Here is a 15,131-nt window from a genome sequence, read left to right on the forward strand (position 1 = left end):
GCTGGCACCATCACCACTGGTCGATATCCTATAACTACTCTGTATTTGAGTCATACGTGAATACGATCTCAAACCAAGTTATAGAGAGGATAGCAACTGCAATGGAGTCTGTAGTAACTGCCCCACAGACCACAGCATGACCACAATAACCCCATGAAAGGCAGACAGGAAGGCAGCCAACTGGCACATGGTAACACAACCCCCCCACACACACACACATTCTGTCTGCCACTGCCCACCCACACGACATAACAAAGAAGGAGCCAAAGTAACCATCCCCTCCCCCCCCAATGCCTCAAATATAGAGAATTGTGATATGGCCAGCAGGAACCCTGGAATGAATACATAGCAGTAAACACCAAAGAAGTGGTTCTGCAGCTACATTCATTTTAATAAGCATGTATGCAGGAAAGAAACATGGCTACTTCAGGCACAAACATTCCTCAGCAATCCCAACAAATTCCCAAGACCCTTTCTCCAGAACAATTGCTTTAATGTTGTTTTAATATTTCTACCTGTAACACTTAGTAATAGGCAAGTGAATTTTTCTTACTGGCATTGTTTGAAACCAAAGTCATGTAAGGTAAAGGTAAAGGTATCCCCTGTGCAAGCACCGAGTCATGTCTGACCCTTGGGGTGACGCCCTCCAGCGTTTTCATGGCAGACTCAATACGGGGTGGTTTGCCATTGCCTTCCCCAGTCATTACCGTTTACCCCCCAGCAAGCTGGGTACTAATTTTACCGACCTCGGAAGGATGGAAGGCTGAGTCAACCTTGAGCCGGCTGCTGGGATTGAACTCCCAGCCTCATGGGCAAAGCTTTCAGACGGCTGCCTTACCACTCTGCGCCACAAGAGGCTCAAGTCATGTATTTAGATGTTATTAAAGAATTTGAAATTTTAGTTATTTCATAATAATTTCATTGTAGTGTCTCTTTAAACATGCTGTAAACATACCATTCCTGTCATTCCAATGGAAATGTTATGTTGAATAGAGTTGGAATAAACATATCAGAGATATGCAGTTGCATTGCAATTTACACAACGAAGCACGGGGATAATATTTTTCTAGAAATTTGTCTCAGGAATGGATTATTTTCAGTGGACTTTCATCAAATAAACCCAATAATTGCATGACATATGCATTTTTAGCATTCTACAATTTATTTTGGAGTATAAATAGAGAAAACTGTTCACATTTGTTCCCAAAGAAAATAACCAGGAATTTCCCAAGTGGTTGAATAATCTTGGATATTAAATGCATACAAAAATGTTAGAATTGTTATTGGCCTACCATGCTATCTTCAGTACGAATAGATGGAAGGAAACAAAAAAGTCAGAAAAGTAGTTCTCTCCAAGAGAGAAGTTAATATAAAGTAAGTTATTGAGTCATGATGTTACATTGAGAATCACCAGACAATCACTCTTTCATCAAGTCACTTTGAATTGCCGTCATAATTTGATATCAAAATTATTTGCACCTGAAAGCGATTTCCCAGAGACTTTGGTTCAGACCCTAAATCAACAGCATTTAGAGCAGGTCAATGAAAAAATATTGATGTTTCCATATAAATAGTGCTAGTTCAACACCCAAATGGACTGTGGTTGCTTGAGCCCCACATGTTCCCTTGTTGCTTCTTCCCTGCTGAGATCCAGAGCAAGATTTAAAGGCACTACATTTGGTTCCTCCCAGCAGAGGAGGAAGGGGCTTTGGACTTGCTCCTGTATGTACACTGCTGGCAGCAAGCCAGTATAGTTGTCATAGAGTGTTCCATGCTTCAAGCTGTCTTACAGATCCCAAGACTCTGCATATCTCATTACAAAATAGTTTAGGTGGGTAGCTGTGTTGATCTCCAGCAAAATATCAAGATTTGAGTTCAGTAGCACTTTAAAGACCAAGATTTTCCAGGATATAAGATTTTGCCAGTCAAAGCTCCAAATAAGGGAACTTTTGTTTTTAAGAGCTTATACCCTGGCAATCTGGGTAGCCTTTAAGGTTCTACTGGACTTGAATCTTGCTCTGTCTCGTTACTAGTATTTGAAATGTATGAGAAGGGTTCCACAATTCTTGAGCCCGCAAGTCTTATGACTTCTGAGCTTTGTTGCTAAACACTTCTGAATACTTAACTTGCTTTTCATAGCCACTCACACTACATGGTCCTTGCTACTGAAAACTTGTTTTTCACGTTTGAACATTTTAATGGGTTTGTCTTTTTTTCACAGAATGTGAACCAATAGAAGCAATTGCCAAGTTTGATTATGTAGGAAGATCGGCACGAGAGCTGTCCTTCAAAAAAGGAGCTTCCCTGCTTTTATATCATCGCGCTTCAGATGACTGGTGGGAAGGAAGACATAATGGGATTGATGGCCTTGTACCTCACCAATACATAGTGGTTCAGGATATGTAAGCAACAGTTCATTCATATGAAATGTCTGAGCTACTGAGTCAGTCCAGTATCTTCTACCAGTTGAATGACCTTCAGACCATTCATTCTACAATTGTGTACCCTAAATACTAAACACAAGAAGGGGGTGGGAATGGTATGTTGTTTAAGAATGGAAATGGGCATCTAAGGAATTGGCTCATGGCTTGGTGGCAGAGCATCTGCTTTACATTATAGGAGGTTTCAAGATCATCTGCAGTTAAAAAGGCCCAAGTGACAGGTGATGTGAAAGGCTTCCACCCTGGGATCCTGAAGAGCATCTGCTGGTCAAGTCAGAGTGCTGACCCTGATAGACCAGTGGTCTGGTTCAGTATAAGGCAACTTCATGTGTTCACACGGTGTGGTATTAAAGATCAGATTCTGGAATAATTTGTTACTTCAAAAAAAAAACAACACTTTGCATAATTCCCCCTTGGGTATGTACTCGTTCTCTCCCCCTTCCCCCCGCAATCTATCTGAAACTCCAAGCAGGAGCTTTGGTCACAACTGTTGAAAGAAGGTGCACGCAAAAAGCTCCCCCCAGGCTGACCTTTAACATCTGGTCCACCCCATATGTCCCTGAGGTACCACCATCTTGGGGCTGGCTGGAGGGTGAAGAAGAAGTTTTTATCACCACTGTTGGGTTTTATCGGGGATATTAGTATGTTTTGCGACCTGCCATGAGCTGTCTGGGAGTGGCAAGATATATAAATCCCCCCCCCCAAATTTACAGCAGCACTATAATGCCAGTTTTCTGCCTCATATTGTTATACTGAAAGCCACTTTCATACTCGGAATCAAATACTATGTTATCTATTGGCTGTACAGATTTTTCATAAATTATGTGTCTGGGGGCAACAGCTTCCCCTCCACACTGAACTGCTTCAGACTAAGCCCTGTCAGGGGACAGCCTTGCTCGGGCATCGCTGAGTCAAGCAGCCCAACTGGGGTTGTGGAGAAAGCAGAAATGGTGAGGCCACATCTGAGAATGTGCCAGGCACAACCTCAGAGCTTGGCAGGCCCAATGCACGCCTGAGAATGGGATCTGGGTTCGGGCAACAGCAGGAGCAGGCCAGAGAAGGAGGGTGGCAGTGACTTGAGCCTGTGTACGCCATCAGAGTAGCCTCTTAAAACCTCAGAGGAGGGCAGGGCAGAGCAGGAGAGGGGAAGGCTCAACTAATCTCCAGGTGATAGATATCCTCACCTGGAGAAATGGCCACTTTGGTAGGTGGATTCTATGGCATTATACCCCACTGGAGTCCCTTTCCTCCCCAAACCCCACCATCTCCAGGCTTCTACAAAATTTCCAGGTAATTCCTGACCTGGAGCTACTAACCCTAGCCCACCCCCAGACTATCCCTTATGAGGCCAGGATAGGGAGAGCCAGTGAATGGCGAAAGGACTGGCACAAGCCTGGCAAGGGAGCAGCTGAACCTCCCTCCTCTCCCAAACTAAGACCCAACACTTGGGCCTGCTGAAGAAAGGCTCCTGGACGTCATACTTTGTAACCCGCCACGAGCCATTTGGGAGTGGCAGGTAAGAAACTAAAGTAGTAGTAGTAGTAGTAGTAGTAGTAGTAGTAGTAGTAGTAGTAGTAGTAATTAATAATACAAACTTAGGACTCTGGCCCACAGGAGTTGCAGCTTGACAAACAGCACTTCTTGACTCTACAGTCTTTTCAGCATTATACTTAAAACTAAGGTCTATGTTTTGGAGAACATATTTTCTGACTGCTAAGAAACTCAATACTGCCATTAATCTGATGCCAAATTATGATGTTTGTGTGGGATAATCTCAGTTGCTATTTGTAATATAAAATATCATCCCAGGGACATTTCCAGAGTTGGAACTAGAAACCAAACTCTTTGTGAGGATAATCCTCACCCCTCCCCATAGCAGCTTCATGCTAGATATCTCTTGACTATGCATGTACGTCATGTCTGTGCATGTCTTCAAGTGAGAGTGAGACAGCTGATAGTCAGAAAGAGGCCCAAGGGGGTTAACAAAGAAGAAGCCTGAAGTGCTATTATTCTTTCCATCCCATGAAACATTAGTTTCTCAGATGTAGTGTTGTGTTTTCCATTCAGGGATGATACATTCTCAGATACACTAAGCCAGAAAGGAGATAGTGAAGCCAGCAGCGGGCCAATCACGGAGGACAAGTCTTCATCTAAAGATATGAATTCACCAACTGACCGTCATCCTGATGTCTACTTAGGAAGGTAAATGTATTTATTTACTTACTTTTAGTCCACTTTCCTTGTTGAGTGTCCAGGCAGATGACTGAATTTTAAAACCATTTAACTGCACAGTATTTCCTTATTGTTGACCTCAACACTGCATGGCAATTAAGAATGCTATCACATATGTTGTCTTGGTAGTCTTGGTAAGATGAGAAGGATGGATAGAAAAATATTATTTCACAATCATGTTAGAGAGTCCAATTTTACTACATAGGATTTTGAGTAGCCTTTCAAGGTTATGTTAACATTGGACCAAATGACTTCACAGCTCATTCTGTCTTCCTGCTGCACTGTATCAGGAAATGGTTTGATCATGTATTGACAGGAATTCTTTGCATATAGATTCATTTCATCCATCATTATTTCCCTCTGTTTCTGTGCAGGCAACGCAAGAAATCTGAACTCCCACTTCCTGGGAGACGTCCTGGCAGGACCAGTGATGGTCACTGTCCAGTTCATCCACCACACAGCCTTGCTAATTCATCACTGGAGCTAGGTTCCCCCAGTATGGCAAGCCACGTCACTTCCAGAGCTGTCCTTCAAAACTGCAGCCTCAACACAGACAGCCCAGAGAGGAGGCGGAGGCCTGGCCATGGCAGCCTGACCAATATTAGTAGGCATGAGTCACTCAAGAAAATGGACAGCCCTCCAATTAGGAGATCAACGTCATCTGGCCAATATCCAGTTTTCAATGACCACAAACCACTGGACCCAGAGTCAATTGCTCAGGTGGGCCTTGTTTGTTAATTTAGGCAGTGTTGCTTTCTGTTAAGGAATGATAGTGTAAACTTTGTGACAAGTATTGCAAGTAGATAATCGCCTTTTAAAAAACTGCCACATTTGTTTGTTCCCCATTTGTGCTGTTACTGTTCTTCTTACACTCTTTCCTTTTTCATGCACCAACAAAATATCATTAGCTTTGCCCCAAAATATCTGTGTCCAAATTGACGGATAAGGATACCTTGCCACACCAAAAGGGAATTTTCTCTTATGATTATGTCTGGCATGGTTCAGATGAAATGGTTTGACACTAGATAGGATCCAGGTACAGAAACACTTGGAGATTTTGGGAATAGAGCCTGAGGAGGGTGTGGTTTGGGGGAGGGGAGGGACTTCAGTGGGGTAGAATGCCATAGCTGTTCTAAGCCCTTTTGTGGAATGGCGGAGTGAAAATCTGAAAATAAATAAGAGCCTACCTTACAAACCAACCATTGTCCCCAGGTGAACTGATTTGTCACCTGGAGATGAGTTGTAATCCCAAGAGATCTTCAGCCACCACCTGGAGGTTGGCAACTCTAACATTAGATGATAAGCTCTGTGATCATGCATATCCTTCCTTTCATGAGCTCAGTTTTCCACTCTAGTATCAGCTGGATTTTGCCATTATATCTGAACCAGCAAACTATGTTTAATTCATGTTTCTTGGTTTGCTTTAAATATTCCTAGACCACCTTTCCCTACACTGTGTGCCTTGTAGAGCAAGATTACAAACCAGAGTGACAGTGAAGACTTTTTAGTTCATCTGGCATTCTCTCCTCATTGCTTTAATTGTTCTGTATGTGTTTTTGTGCATGTAATTTAGCTTTGGTTTTTAAAGATGTATTTTTATTATGTTTTTAATCTGTTAGCTCCCTTGGTGGCCCTGATGAGGGTAGAAAGGTGGGTATAAATTTTGTAAATAAATTAAACAAATAAACCATAGTTTACAATCCTGGTGGAGGGTTTTTTGGGGGGAGGAAAGGCTTAGTCTGCTAATTCAGATGTAATGGCTGTAGTTTGTGATACACAGAAAGTCACTCAGAGCATGCAAGGCAAGTCCTTGAGACCAGGCCTGGGGACACTGTTGGTGTCCATGTCCTCTGTGTCTTTGCATGACCACAGGCAGATGAAGGAGATTGGAAGCTCACACTAAAATCCTTCTTTATCCTCCTATTTTAACTGGTCTTGATTTTTTTTTCTACTGCCATTTTGTTGATCTTCCTTGATCCTGTCTAAAAGCACTTGTATATATACATTTTTTCTGTTCTATTCAATTGTAAACATGATCACATTTCTCCTTAACTCTTCCTTATTTTTCCATGTCGTGTTCATTTTAAAAACATATTTCTCAATTTTAAAAAATTGCACTTATTTGCCTTTCTTTCAAAATGTGTCATTCTTCTAGGGACTGATATCAGTCTTTAGTTAGGTCAGAGGCTACATCTGCTGTTCTTTTAGGAACTTATTGCCTCTTGGTATTTACAAGATCAGTTCCTCCCATTCATTAAAAAAATGCCTCACAGGAACACATGAAGCTACCTTATCCTGAATCAGACCGCTGATCCATCCAGGTCAGTGCTGTCTGCTCTGACAGCCAGCTTTCCATGGTCTCAGAAGGAGGCATTTCACTCACCTACTACCAAATTCTTTTAAATAGAGATGCCGGGGATTGAACCTGGGATCTTCTTAATGCCAAGCAGATGCTCTTCCACTGAGCTATGGCTGCTCCCCAAATATTAGTCTTATAAGATATTTCACATTCTTTTCCTAATTTTTCCTGTTTTTAATTCAGTGCAATTTTTCCTCCACCTTCTTTTGATCCTTCCTCTTTATTTCCATTTGCATCTCTTATTTTTAGGTTGGTAAAGTTGTATGAGGAGGGTTCTCTGTTAAATCTGCTGATGTCCCACCTTTTGACTTTGCTATTGGCTGCCTTAGGAAATGTATAATCAACTAGAGTAATACCAATTAAAATCCAAACAAAATCATGGAACAGTTGCAGCATACAAATTAATATGTGTGCAGAAGAGATCAGAAACCAACCACAGAAGCTATGCTCAGAAATCAAAGGCTCTTCTGAAATGTGTGCAGTAAAAAAGCCAAGGAGCCTTTCCTCAGAACCATTCTAGAGTCTTGGTGCCTCCCCTGAAAAGGCACTTTCATATCAGGATACTAACATTAGGGACATACAAAGAGGCCTCCTACAAATGCCTGATCAATGTGGCAATGTGGCTTCAATACCGTGTGCAAATTGACCCTCAGATAGCAGCACTGCAGCTTCTACATGAACAAAAGATGTAAATCATCATAAAAATGCAGTCCCATTACAGAACATGCAGCAACTTTTTTCCCTTTCAAATGGTACATTTTCTGATGGGTAGATTATTTGAGTCTTTTTCTGAAAAGATTTTGGGGCAAGTTCTAGCTTCCTTTGCTAGGAAGTTTGATGTAGCTCAATAATTCAGAGAGAGCACTTAAGGTCTTCTCATAAATGGCTCCACAAATATTGCAGTCAGGCGGCCCATGCGGTTCCTACTCAGCATAGAACGCAGAAGCTTGGTCTTGGTGAAATGCTTTTGTTGTTCGGGGACATTCAATCTTCCCAGCAAGCTGCAAGCAGGGCAAAATGGGATTAGTCTCTTGTTGGGCATCTGTTGCTATTGTGATAGCTGTGTCACATGTGACTGTGCAAGTCTCATGGCTCCTGTGGGACAGCACCAGTGATGTCACTGCTGCTGAGCAACAGTAGCTCTCTCTTTGCCCTATTCGTATGCCTGTGTGCATGCATACATATCTCCTTATGGCTTCACTAACATAGGTCTAAAGCATTTAAGAAGTGCTTGCTATTCTAAAAGTTTGAAATGCGCATCTGTCTAGTTTCTCAACACTCGCCCACCATTTCTGGAACCTTTGCTTGGTATTTAAAAATGTCCCTAGACTCTGTGTGCTTCCCATCTCATTTATTAAAGGAACTGTCCATTACAATAGGGTTGCAGAAAGACGACTGACTACATAACTGACCTGACCTGGATAGCCCAGACTAGCCCTATCTTGTCAGATCTCAGAAGCTAAGCAGGGTCAGCTCAGTATATGAATGGGAGACCACCAAAGAAGTCCAGGGTTGCTGTGCAGAGGCAGGCAGTGCAGACCACCCCTGATGTCTCTTGCCTTGAAAGCCCTGTGGGGTTGCCAAAAGCTGCCTGTGACGTAACAGCAAAAAAAACCAACAACATGTTTGAATGCAGCATATTCAGTAGTAGGTTCTATAGAAAGCTATAGCATTCATATGGAAACTTTTTTTTAATTCTCTCCAAAGGCCCTTGAACTAAAGCATAGGAATTGTGCTTCAAGCAAGCAGGAAACACCTGGTATTGTTCTTGTTTAATCTATTTGCATCTCTCTCTGAACAAATCACTTCCACACTGAGCGTTCTTTCTTGTTTAGCAAAAAGGTTTTGGAAATAACAAGCGCATCTCTAGATCGTCTCATTCATTTGCTCCCTTCTCTTCCTTCAGCTTCACTGCTTGCCTTCTGGAGTTGCCTCCCCATTCCTCTGCCAAAAGGCTGTTTCCTCCTCTTTCTCCCAGGCTGCTTCATCAACACAGCCTTTCCTCCACCAGCAGAGATTCTCTGGTTTGCAGCATCTCTGCCTTGTTTACCTGGTTTGCTTGCTTGTTCTGAGCTCCTTTGATATGAGCTTTGTTCTTGACATCCTGCTTTTTATAGTTCACATTGTCAACTTTTAGAAATGGAGTGGCTATTGTACAATGTCCGTCACAGTTCCAACCAGTAAGGCTGTTTCTGAAAAAATAAAAACAGAAGCAGTCCTTATCATGGAATCTCTTGCAAACGCTTTGGGCTGCAAGCTTTCACTGGTTTTGTGGTTAATTGGTGGGGATCACTGTTATATGGTTATGAGTTAAAGGCACAATTTTTAAACTTTTTGTGGCTACGTTTTCTTTCTGGTGTGTTACTATAAAAGGGTATGAGAAAGGACATATTAAACATGGCTTTTACTCCAACAATGACTAATAACTTACTATTCAATAAGTTTGTTTTGGAGGCTGCTTCCATATGAATGACTTACTCAAACTACAGCAAAGGTTTTTTTGGGCATCCATGAAATGTCATTCTGCTCCCTTTTGCCCCCCCCCCTTTTTTTGCTACTGTATTCCACAATCTGCTTCAATTCAGTGTTTCTGGAGATATCAGACTCAATATGTGGGTTTCTGAACCCTACCCACCCACATCTGGATATGGGGGTGCAAAATGCAGTCATCCCCATGCAGAGCAGCCAAAATGTCAAGATTTGAGACTTCAGTAATCTCCACATATATTTATGTGCAATTAACCAGCTACATGGCATAAAAATCAATCAATTGAAATTCTTTGACATCCTATCTCTTGCAGTTGTATTCAATTCCCCTCTTTGTAGTAAGACACTGTCTGTGTTATGTTCCTGCAGCAACCTTATCTTTTCCAGTTGTGCCTGCTTAAGTCAAAGGTCCAAAAGTGCTCAAAGTTAGTGGTGGCTAAGGCCTGTTGAAAGCCAGAGGACTTAAGAACCCACTAATGCCATACTGGGCTTCAGACATCACTAACTTGAAGCAGGATTGAGGCCAGAATGTTTCATAGATATGCTGTATTTCTGTGTTAAACTTTTCACAAGACTAAACAATACTGATTGTGTTTGATTTGTTACATAGAAACACATGTGCAACCAAACACATACACACATTTTCCCTGTAGTTTCTTTGGCGTTCATTATTAAATTTCAGCCCTTGCCTTTTCCCTCTGAACAGGATATTGAAGAAACAATGAACACAGCTTTGAATGAACTCCGGGAACTGGAACGTCAGAGTTCTGCAAAGCACGCGCCAGATGTAGTGCTGGATACCTTGGAACAAATGAAAAATTCTCCTTCTAGCACCACAACAGAATCATTGAGCTCAGTTCACAATGTCATGTTAAGAGGCACTGAGCCTCATATTCGACGTAGCACTAGTTCTTCCAGTGATACCATGAGTACATTCAAGCCCATGGTGGCACCCAGGATGGGAGTGCAGCTGAAACCACCTGCGCTTAGGCCAAAACCCATAGTTCTTCCAAAAACAAACCCAAGCATAGGCCCTTCCTCTCCATCCCAAGGCCCAACAGACAAATCCTGCACCATGTAAAAAGGAAGGAGCTCATGTGACAAGCACGGAGTGAACCTCCAAGAGGACGGATTGCTGGTAGTTGTTTTATGTTTATAATGTAATGGAAAAAGTTTTGCTTTTAATGTAGCATCTCGACATTAACATGGGCATTCAACATGGGTTCAGTTTTTAAACTGGACAGTTCAGTCTATCATTTTTAAACAACAGAAATACATACTTTTTACTTGAACTTCTATACCTTGTCTAAGGAAAGCACCACAGGTCACAGCCAGCATCCCACTTAGTACAATAATTTATTACAGTAGCTTTTAGATGTCTTAAGTAGTTTTTAGATGTCTTAATGACTGGTTACTTGAATGGGAATCATTAATGAGTGTGTATACTTCTGTGCAGAAGAAGGCTAGCATCTGGTAATTATTGAGAAGACTGTAGGAAGTTACATGGGAAGTGGAATTGTGGTGATGCTTCCTTTTAAAATGATGAGTGAGTATGCTGGCAGTGTTAGGACAGTCCACTGATTGAATAAGAGGGATGCATTTGCTTTTGACAGTGATCTAGATAGCAGTTCTAGATCCATTACAGCCTGTTGCTAGGAGTAATTTTTAATGGTTACACATAGGCTTGTAATGTTGCAATAAAGCCAGATTTTTCAGTTACCAATACATCTCAGACAGTTCACTGCAAAACCTGTTTACAGTTCTGAGCCAACTGTTTGGATGTTTCTGCAGAAAGTTGTGTTTAACAACACATTCCTTGGGCTGATTGCGGTTCAAACTTGGGATTGGAGTGCTAATGATTGTGATGCCTTTGAAGTTTGAAGCTGCTGGATTCTCCTTTGCAAAAGCATGTTTCTGGAGTTTGTTTACTAAAATGATTTTATCTATTTCTAAACTGGAATAACTCTTCCTGTTGAGGCAAGAGGTTGTTTTCTACTTTACAATCTGAATATAACTTACCAGAACCTCTTTTCTTTTTCCAAAAGACAATGTCAGTACCTTTCTTCATCTGTGCATCATGTGCAAATGACAGCAATCAAGTTGCATAGAGCATCACAATTAGAATCTGCAATGTCATGACATGTGAACTATCTTTACCACTATTTTGCACAAACTAACACTAAGCCATATCATTTCTGTGAATGTTTTTTACAAGGTCACCTTCAGTCCACAGGAGAATGTATTGTACATTACTAAGCCACTTAATGGATATTATATGAATATATATTTGGAGTGTAAACACTTTAAAAAAGTGGAGGGGAAGGGCAGTGATATCCATAGACCCACTCAAAATAGGATATAAATAAGGAATTCTTTTTTTCATAGCACGTATCACATGAGGAATTTGCTGTTCTTCTGGCCAAACGTTTTCATTTGGTTCCTTCATATTATGTGGAATCATAAATAAGGTCTTGTTATCAGAATGATTAAGATGTAATATTCTAAGAGCATTGGGGCCTAATGTTATTTGAGACGAATTTACTCCCTTTGCTAATTATAGTGGGAATGTTAAAATCCCATGAAATCTGTTATTGCAAAGTCATTTAAGCCAGTGTTAAGGTAGTGTCTAAATGTTGAACCACTCACCAGGGACACTTTAGAGTTCAAATCCCCACTCTTGACATGCAGCTCTTTCAATGTTGTTGAATCAGTCATAATCTCTCAGCCTAATCTTTCCCACAATTGTTGTAAAGATAAAATTGGGATCTGGGAGTGAGTTCCATGAAAAAACAGAAAGAAAATCTATAAGGTTAATAAATATAATCCTGTGAAAGAAGTTCACAAAAAAGTACATTTTCATAAAAATATGTATTTGCTTGCTTTGTATGAGGGAAGGGGAAAAACCTTTTATAAGCGCTTCCCTGACCAGTTTCCTGGGGGCAATTCCTATTTGTACAATATTATGAGCAGGTGAGTGATTGTTCTATGGGATGGAACTTGGATCTAAATATATTGGGTAGTATTACTAAGGTTCCCTTTTTGGCAACCAAATTAGATTATGCAAAACTTCACAGAAACTTCCATGTACTCAATCGATGTGACTGCCACACTAGACTGAAACATTGGGAAATCTTGTGTTCACCAAAGTACTGAGGAATTTTGTCACATTTCTCTTAACTATTTATCATATGGGGCATGTGTAGTGTAGCCAGGAGATCCTACAATTGCAAGAATGTCTGGCAGCCAGGCAAGAGATGTTTGCCATAGCCTGCCTCTGTATCTTGACCCTAGTTTTCTTTGGAGATCTCCCATCCAAATATTAACCAAGGGCAAGCCTGCTTAGCTTCTAAGATCTGACAAGATTGGGCATGCCTGAGCTATCCAGGTGAGAATTTAACCCTAGAGACTTAGCCAAGGCCCCATGCTCTAACATGAGCGTTCTCATAATGTTAAGCCTTGTATTGACTCATAGAAAGGTAGGGATTATTTTTCCAAATTAGTTTAAACCTATGAGTGGTGGAACAAACCACTGTGTCGGCTTTCATTCTACCCTAGTGGTTATTATTAGAATATTGTGTGGCATAACGGAGGTAAGTGCCCATATTTTGAAACTGCATAGGGAACATAGTCGTCTGAATAATTGTACTGGCCTCCATATTGCTTATGTTAGAAATTGTTTAGTGAAGAAAATATTAGAAACAGTGAATGCTTCCCACTTAGAGCATTTGCCAGAGTTAAATGTGTGTAGTTTGATGGTTTTATTATAGCAACTTCAAGTATAGTGAATGGATATGTAATGGGAAAGACTGATGCAACTTCAGGCTTAGTAAAGGGGGATAGCCTGCACACCTAATCGAATCAGTATTGTCCTTGACTGTCAGTTTGATAGATTGCAGTGCTGGTAGCTTCCTGCTTGTTGACTGTTTACCTAATTGTGTCAATGTACATCTGTAGTATGTACATGTGAAAGTGCCTTTACATTTTTTAGAGGAGCTTTAGCCTTGCTTTTGTATTGTTGCATTCCCATTTCATTTTCTGCTGCTCTTGTAACTGCTGCAATCCCATTGCATTCCTTCCCATTCTCAAAGAACAGGAGGATTACAATTGCACAGTCCGGGGGGGGGGGGGGCAGGGAATGTACTTGTTAAGCTGTTGTGACAATGCACTTTTATGTATAGTACTGTACATTTTGGGCATGTACTATTACAGGCTTCAATATACATTCAGATTTGTTTCTCATAGTGTAACTTTATAATAAAGAAGGATAGTTCTGCCTGTGTCTTGTTTTGTTTTAATGACATGCAGTGATCAGTGATTTTGGTCTTCTGTTTTTTTGTATTCCTTTTTTTCTTTTGAATTTGCATTCTTCCAAAGGGCTTTTCTCTGCTCAGTAAATAAGACCCACTAAATATTGATCTGTGCTGTAGTCCTTCCCTTTCCTCATCCTCTTCTCTTAGTGGTGGGAAATTCTAGAGTAGCCTTTCATGGGCCGTTTCCTTTTGAGGGTGTCGCACTGGAGACTGACAGTGTTCTGTGATGTTTGTTTACACATATGCAGGCTGAGCAGGTAACAAGCAAGCAGGCATACAGGTATGTAGTGAGGATTCCTAAGACAGCATTACTAAGTTCCAAAACTGCTTCTGCCAGTTAGTAGAAAAGTAAAGTCGATACAATTTGTCTTTCTCTGACCAAACCCAAACTAAATTCTTGATTTTAAAGCCATCCATGCAGCTGGGTGTAACAGATTCCAGAAGCAGGAAACAAGAACAGCAAATCAGAGCCCATCAATCAGGACCTTTTTGTTCATTACTGAGTATAAAGCTGAGCAATATCTTTTACAGACAACACTGTATGTGCAGCTTTGCCTGGGGAATGATACCTCCTGTGTTGGGAACATCATTCATGGCACATTTTGCATGTACATGCTGTCACACGTAACTATATTCAAGTTATAGGAAACTGAAAACTACAGAACTCCCTAAGCCTCTTGCATGCTTGGTCACTTTGTTTTGACTAGGCTTCTCAAATTTGCATCTTGCTCAAAGATTAGTAACACTGTCCAATGATTTTCCATAACTATGCCTCTTACAAGCTCTCCTCTTACCAAGCTTACCAATATAGATGTCCTTTGCACAATGGGTGGAATAGCATGCAACTATGACCCAGCCAGAAGAGGATAACCCAAATGCTACATTTAGAATACTCTGAAGGAGCATCACAATCCATCTAAATGTAATGCTGCACGAGAAGAGGCATTGCACTAGTGAAGTTAGATTCTTAAAGCACATGCCTATGATGACTCATGAAATTCTCAGAGACCTTAAAAGCTGTACGTGAAAACAATGTTCATTTTGACCTGGGAATGCTTGGCTTTAGGTTATTTATACACACATCTAGTTCCTGTCTAAAGTAATACTGACAAATTCCACCATGCAATCATATTCAGCCTCTTCTGTGACCACATGGTGGATTTAGGTCATATAGTTATTTGTGGCATGTTGAACACAATTCTTTTTCAGGCAAACAACCTTACAACTATGTGAAAGTAAAATGAGGGGACTGTGTCTAGCAGTTCTGGCTGATAAATGCTCAAGTGGGTCTCTCCATCTTGT

The 15,131-nt window shown here is 41.0% G+C and overlaps 1 protein-coding gene across 5 annotated transcripts in view; it reads left to right on the plus strand.

The window, feature by feature from the left end:
• SRGAP1 (SLIT-ROBO Rho GTPase activating protein 1) overlaps positions 1 to 13,792 on the plus strand; it is a 126,077-nt gene extending 112,285 nt beyond the window's left edge. For 4 of the 5 annotated variants that reach the window (XM_077338684.1, XM_077338685.1, XM_077338688.1 and 1 more), the window contains 4 exons: positions 2,222 to 2,402; positions 4,509 to 4,643; positions 5,048 to 5,393; positions 10,226 to 13,792. In XM_077338684.1, coding sequence (XP_077194799.1) covers positions 2,222 to 2,402; positions 4,509 to 4,643; positions 5,048 to 5,393; positions 10,226 to 10,600 — 1,037 coding nt within the window. In that variant the 3' untranslated portion in view covers positions 10,601 to 13,792. Of the gene's footprint in view, positions 1 to 2,221; positions 2,403 to 4,508; positions 4,644 to 5,047; positions 5,394 to 6,292; positions 6,324 to 10,225 lie in introns of all 5 variants that reach the window. The other variant, XM_077338686.1, reaches the window with a different exon arrangement.
• Positions 13,793 to 15,131: the final 1,339 nt, after the last annotated feature.

Source organism: Paroedura picta, chromosome 5, assembly GCF_049243985.1.
Source record: "Paroedura picta isolate Pp20150507F chromosome 5, Ppicta_v3.0, whole genome shotgun sequence".
In the NCBI taxonomy this organism is placed as follows: Eukaryota; Metazoa; Chordata; class Lepidosauria; order Squamata; family Gekkonidae; genus Paroedura; species Paroedura picta.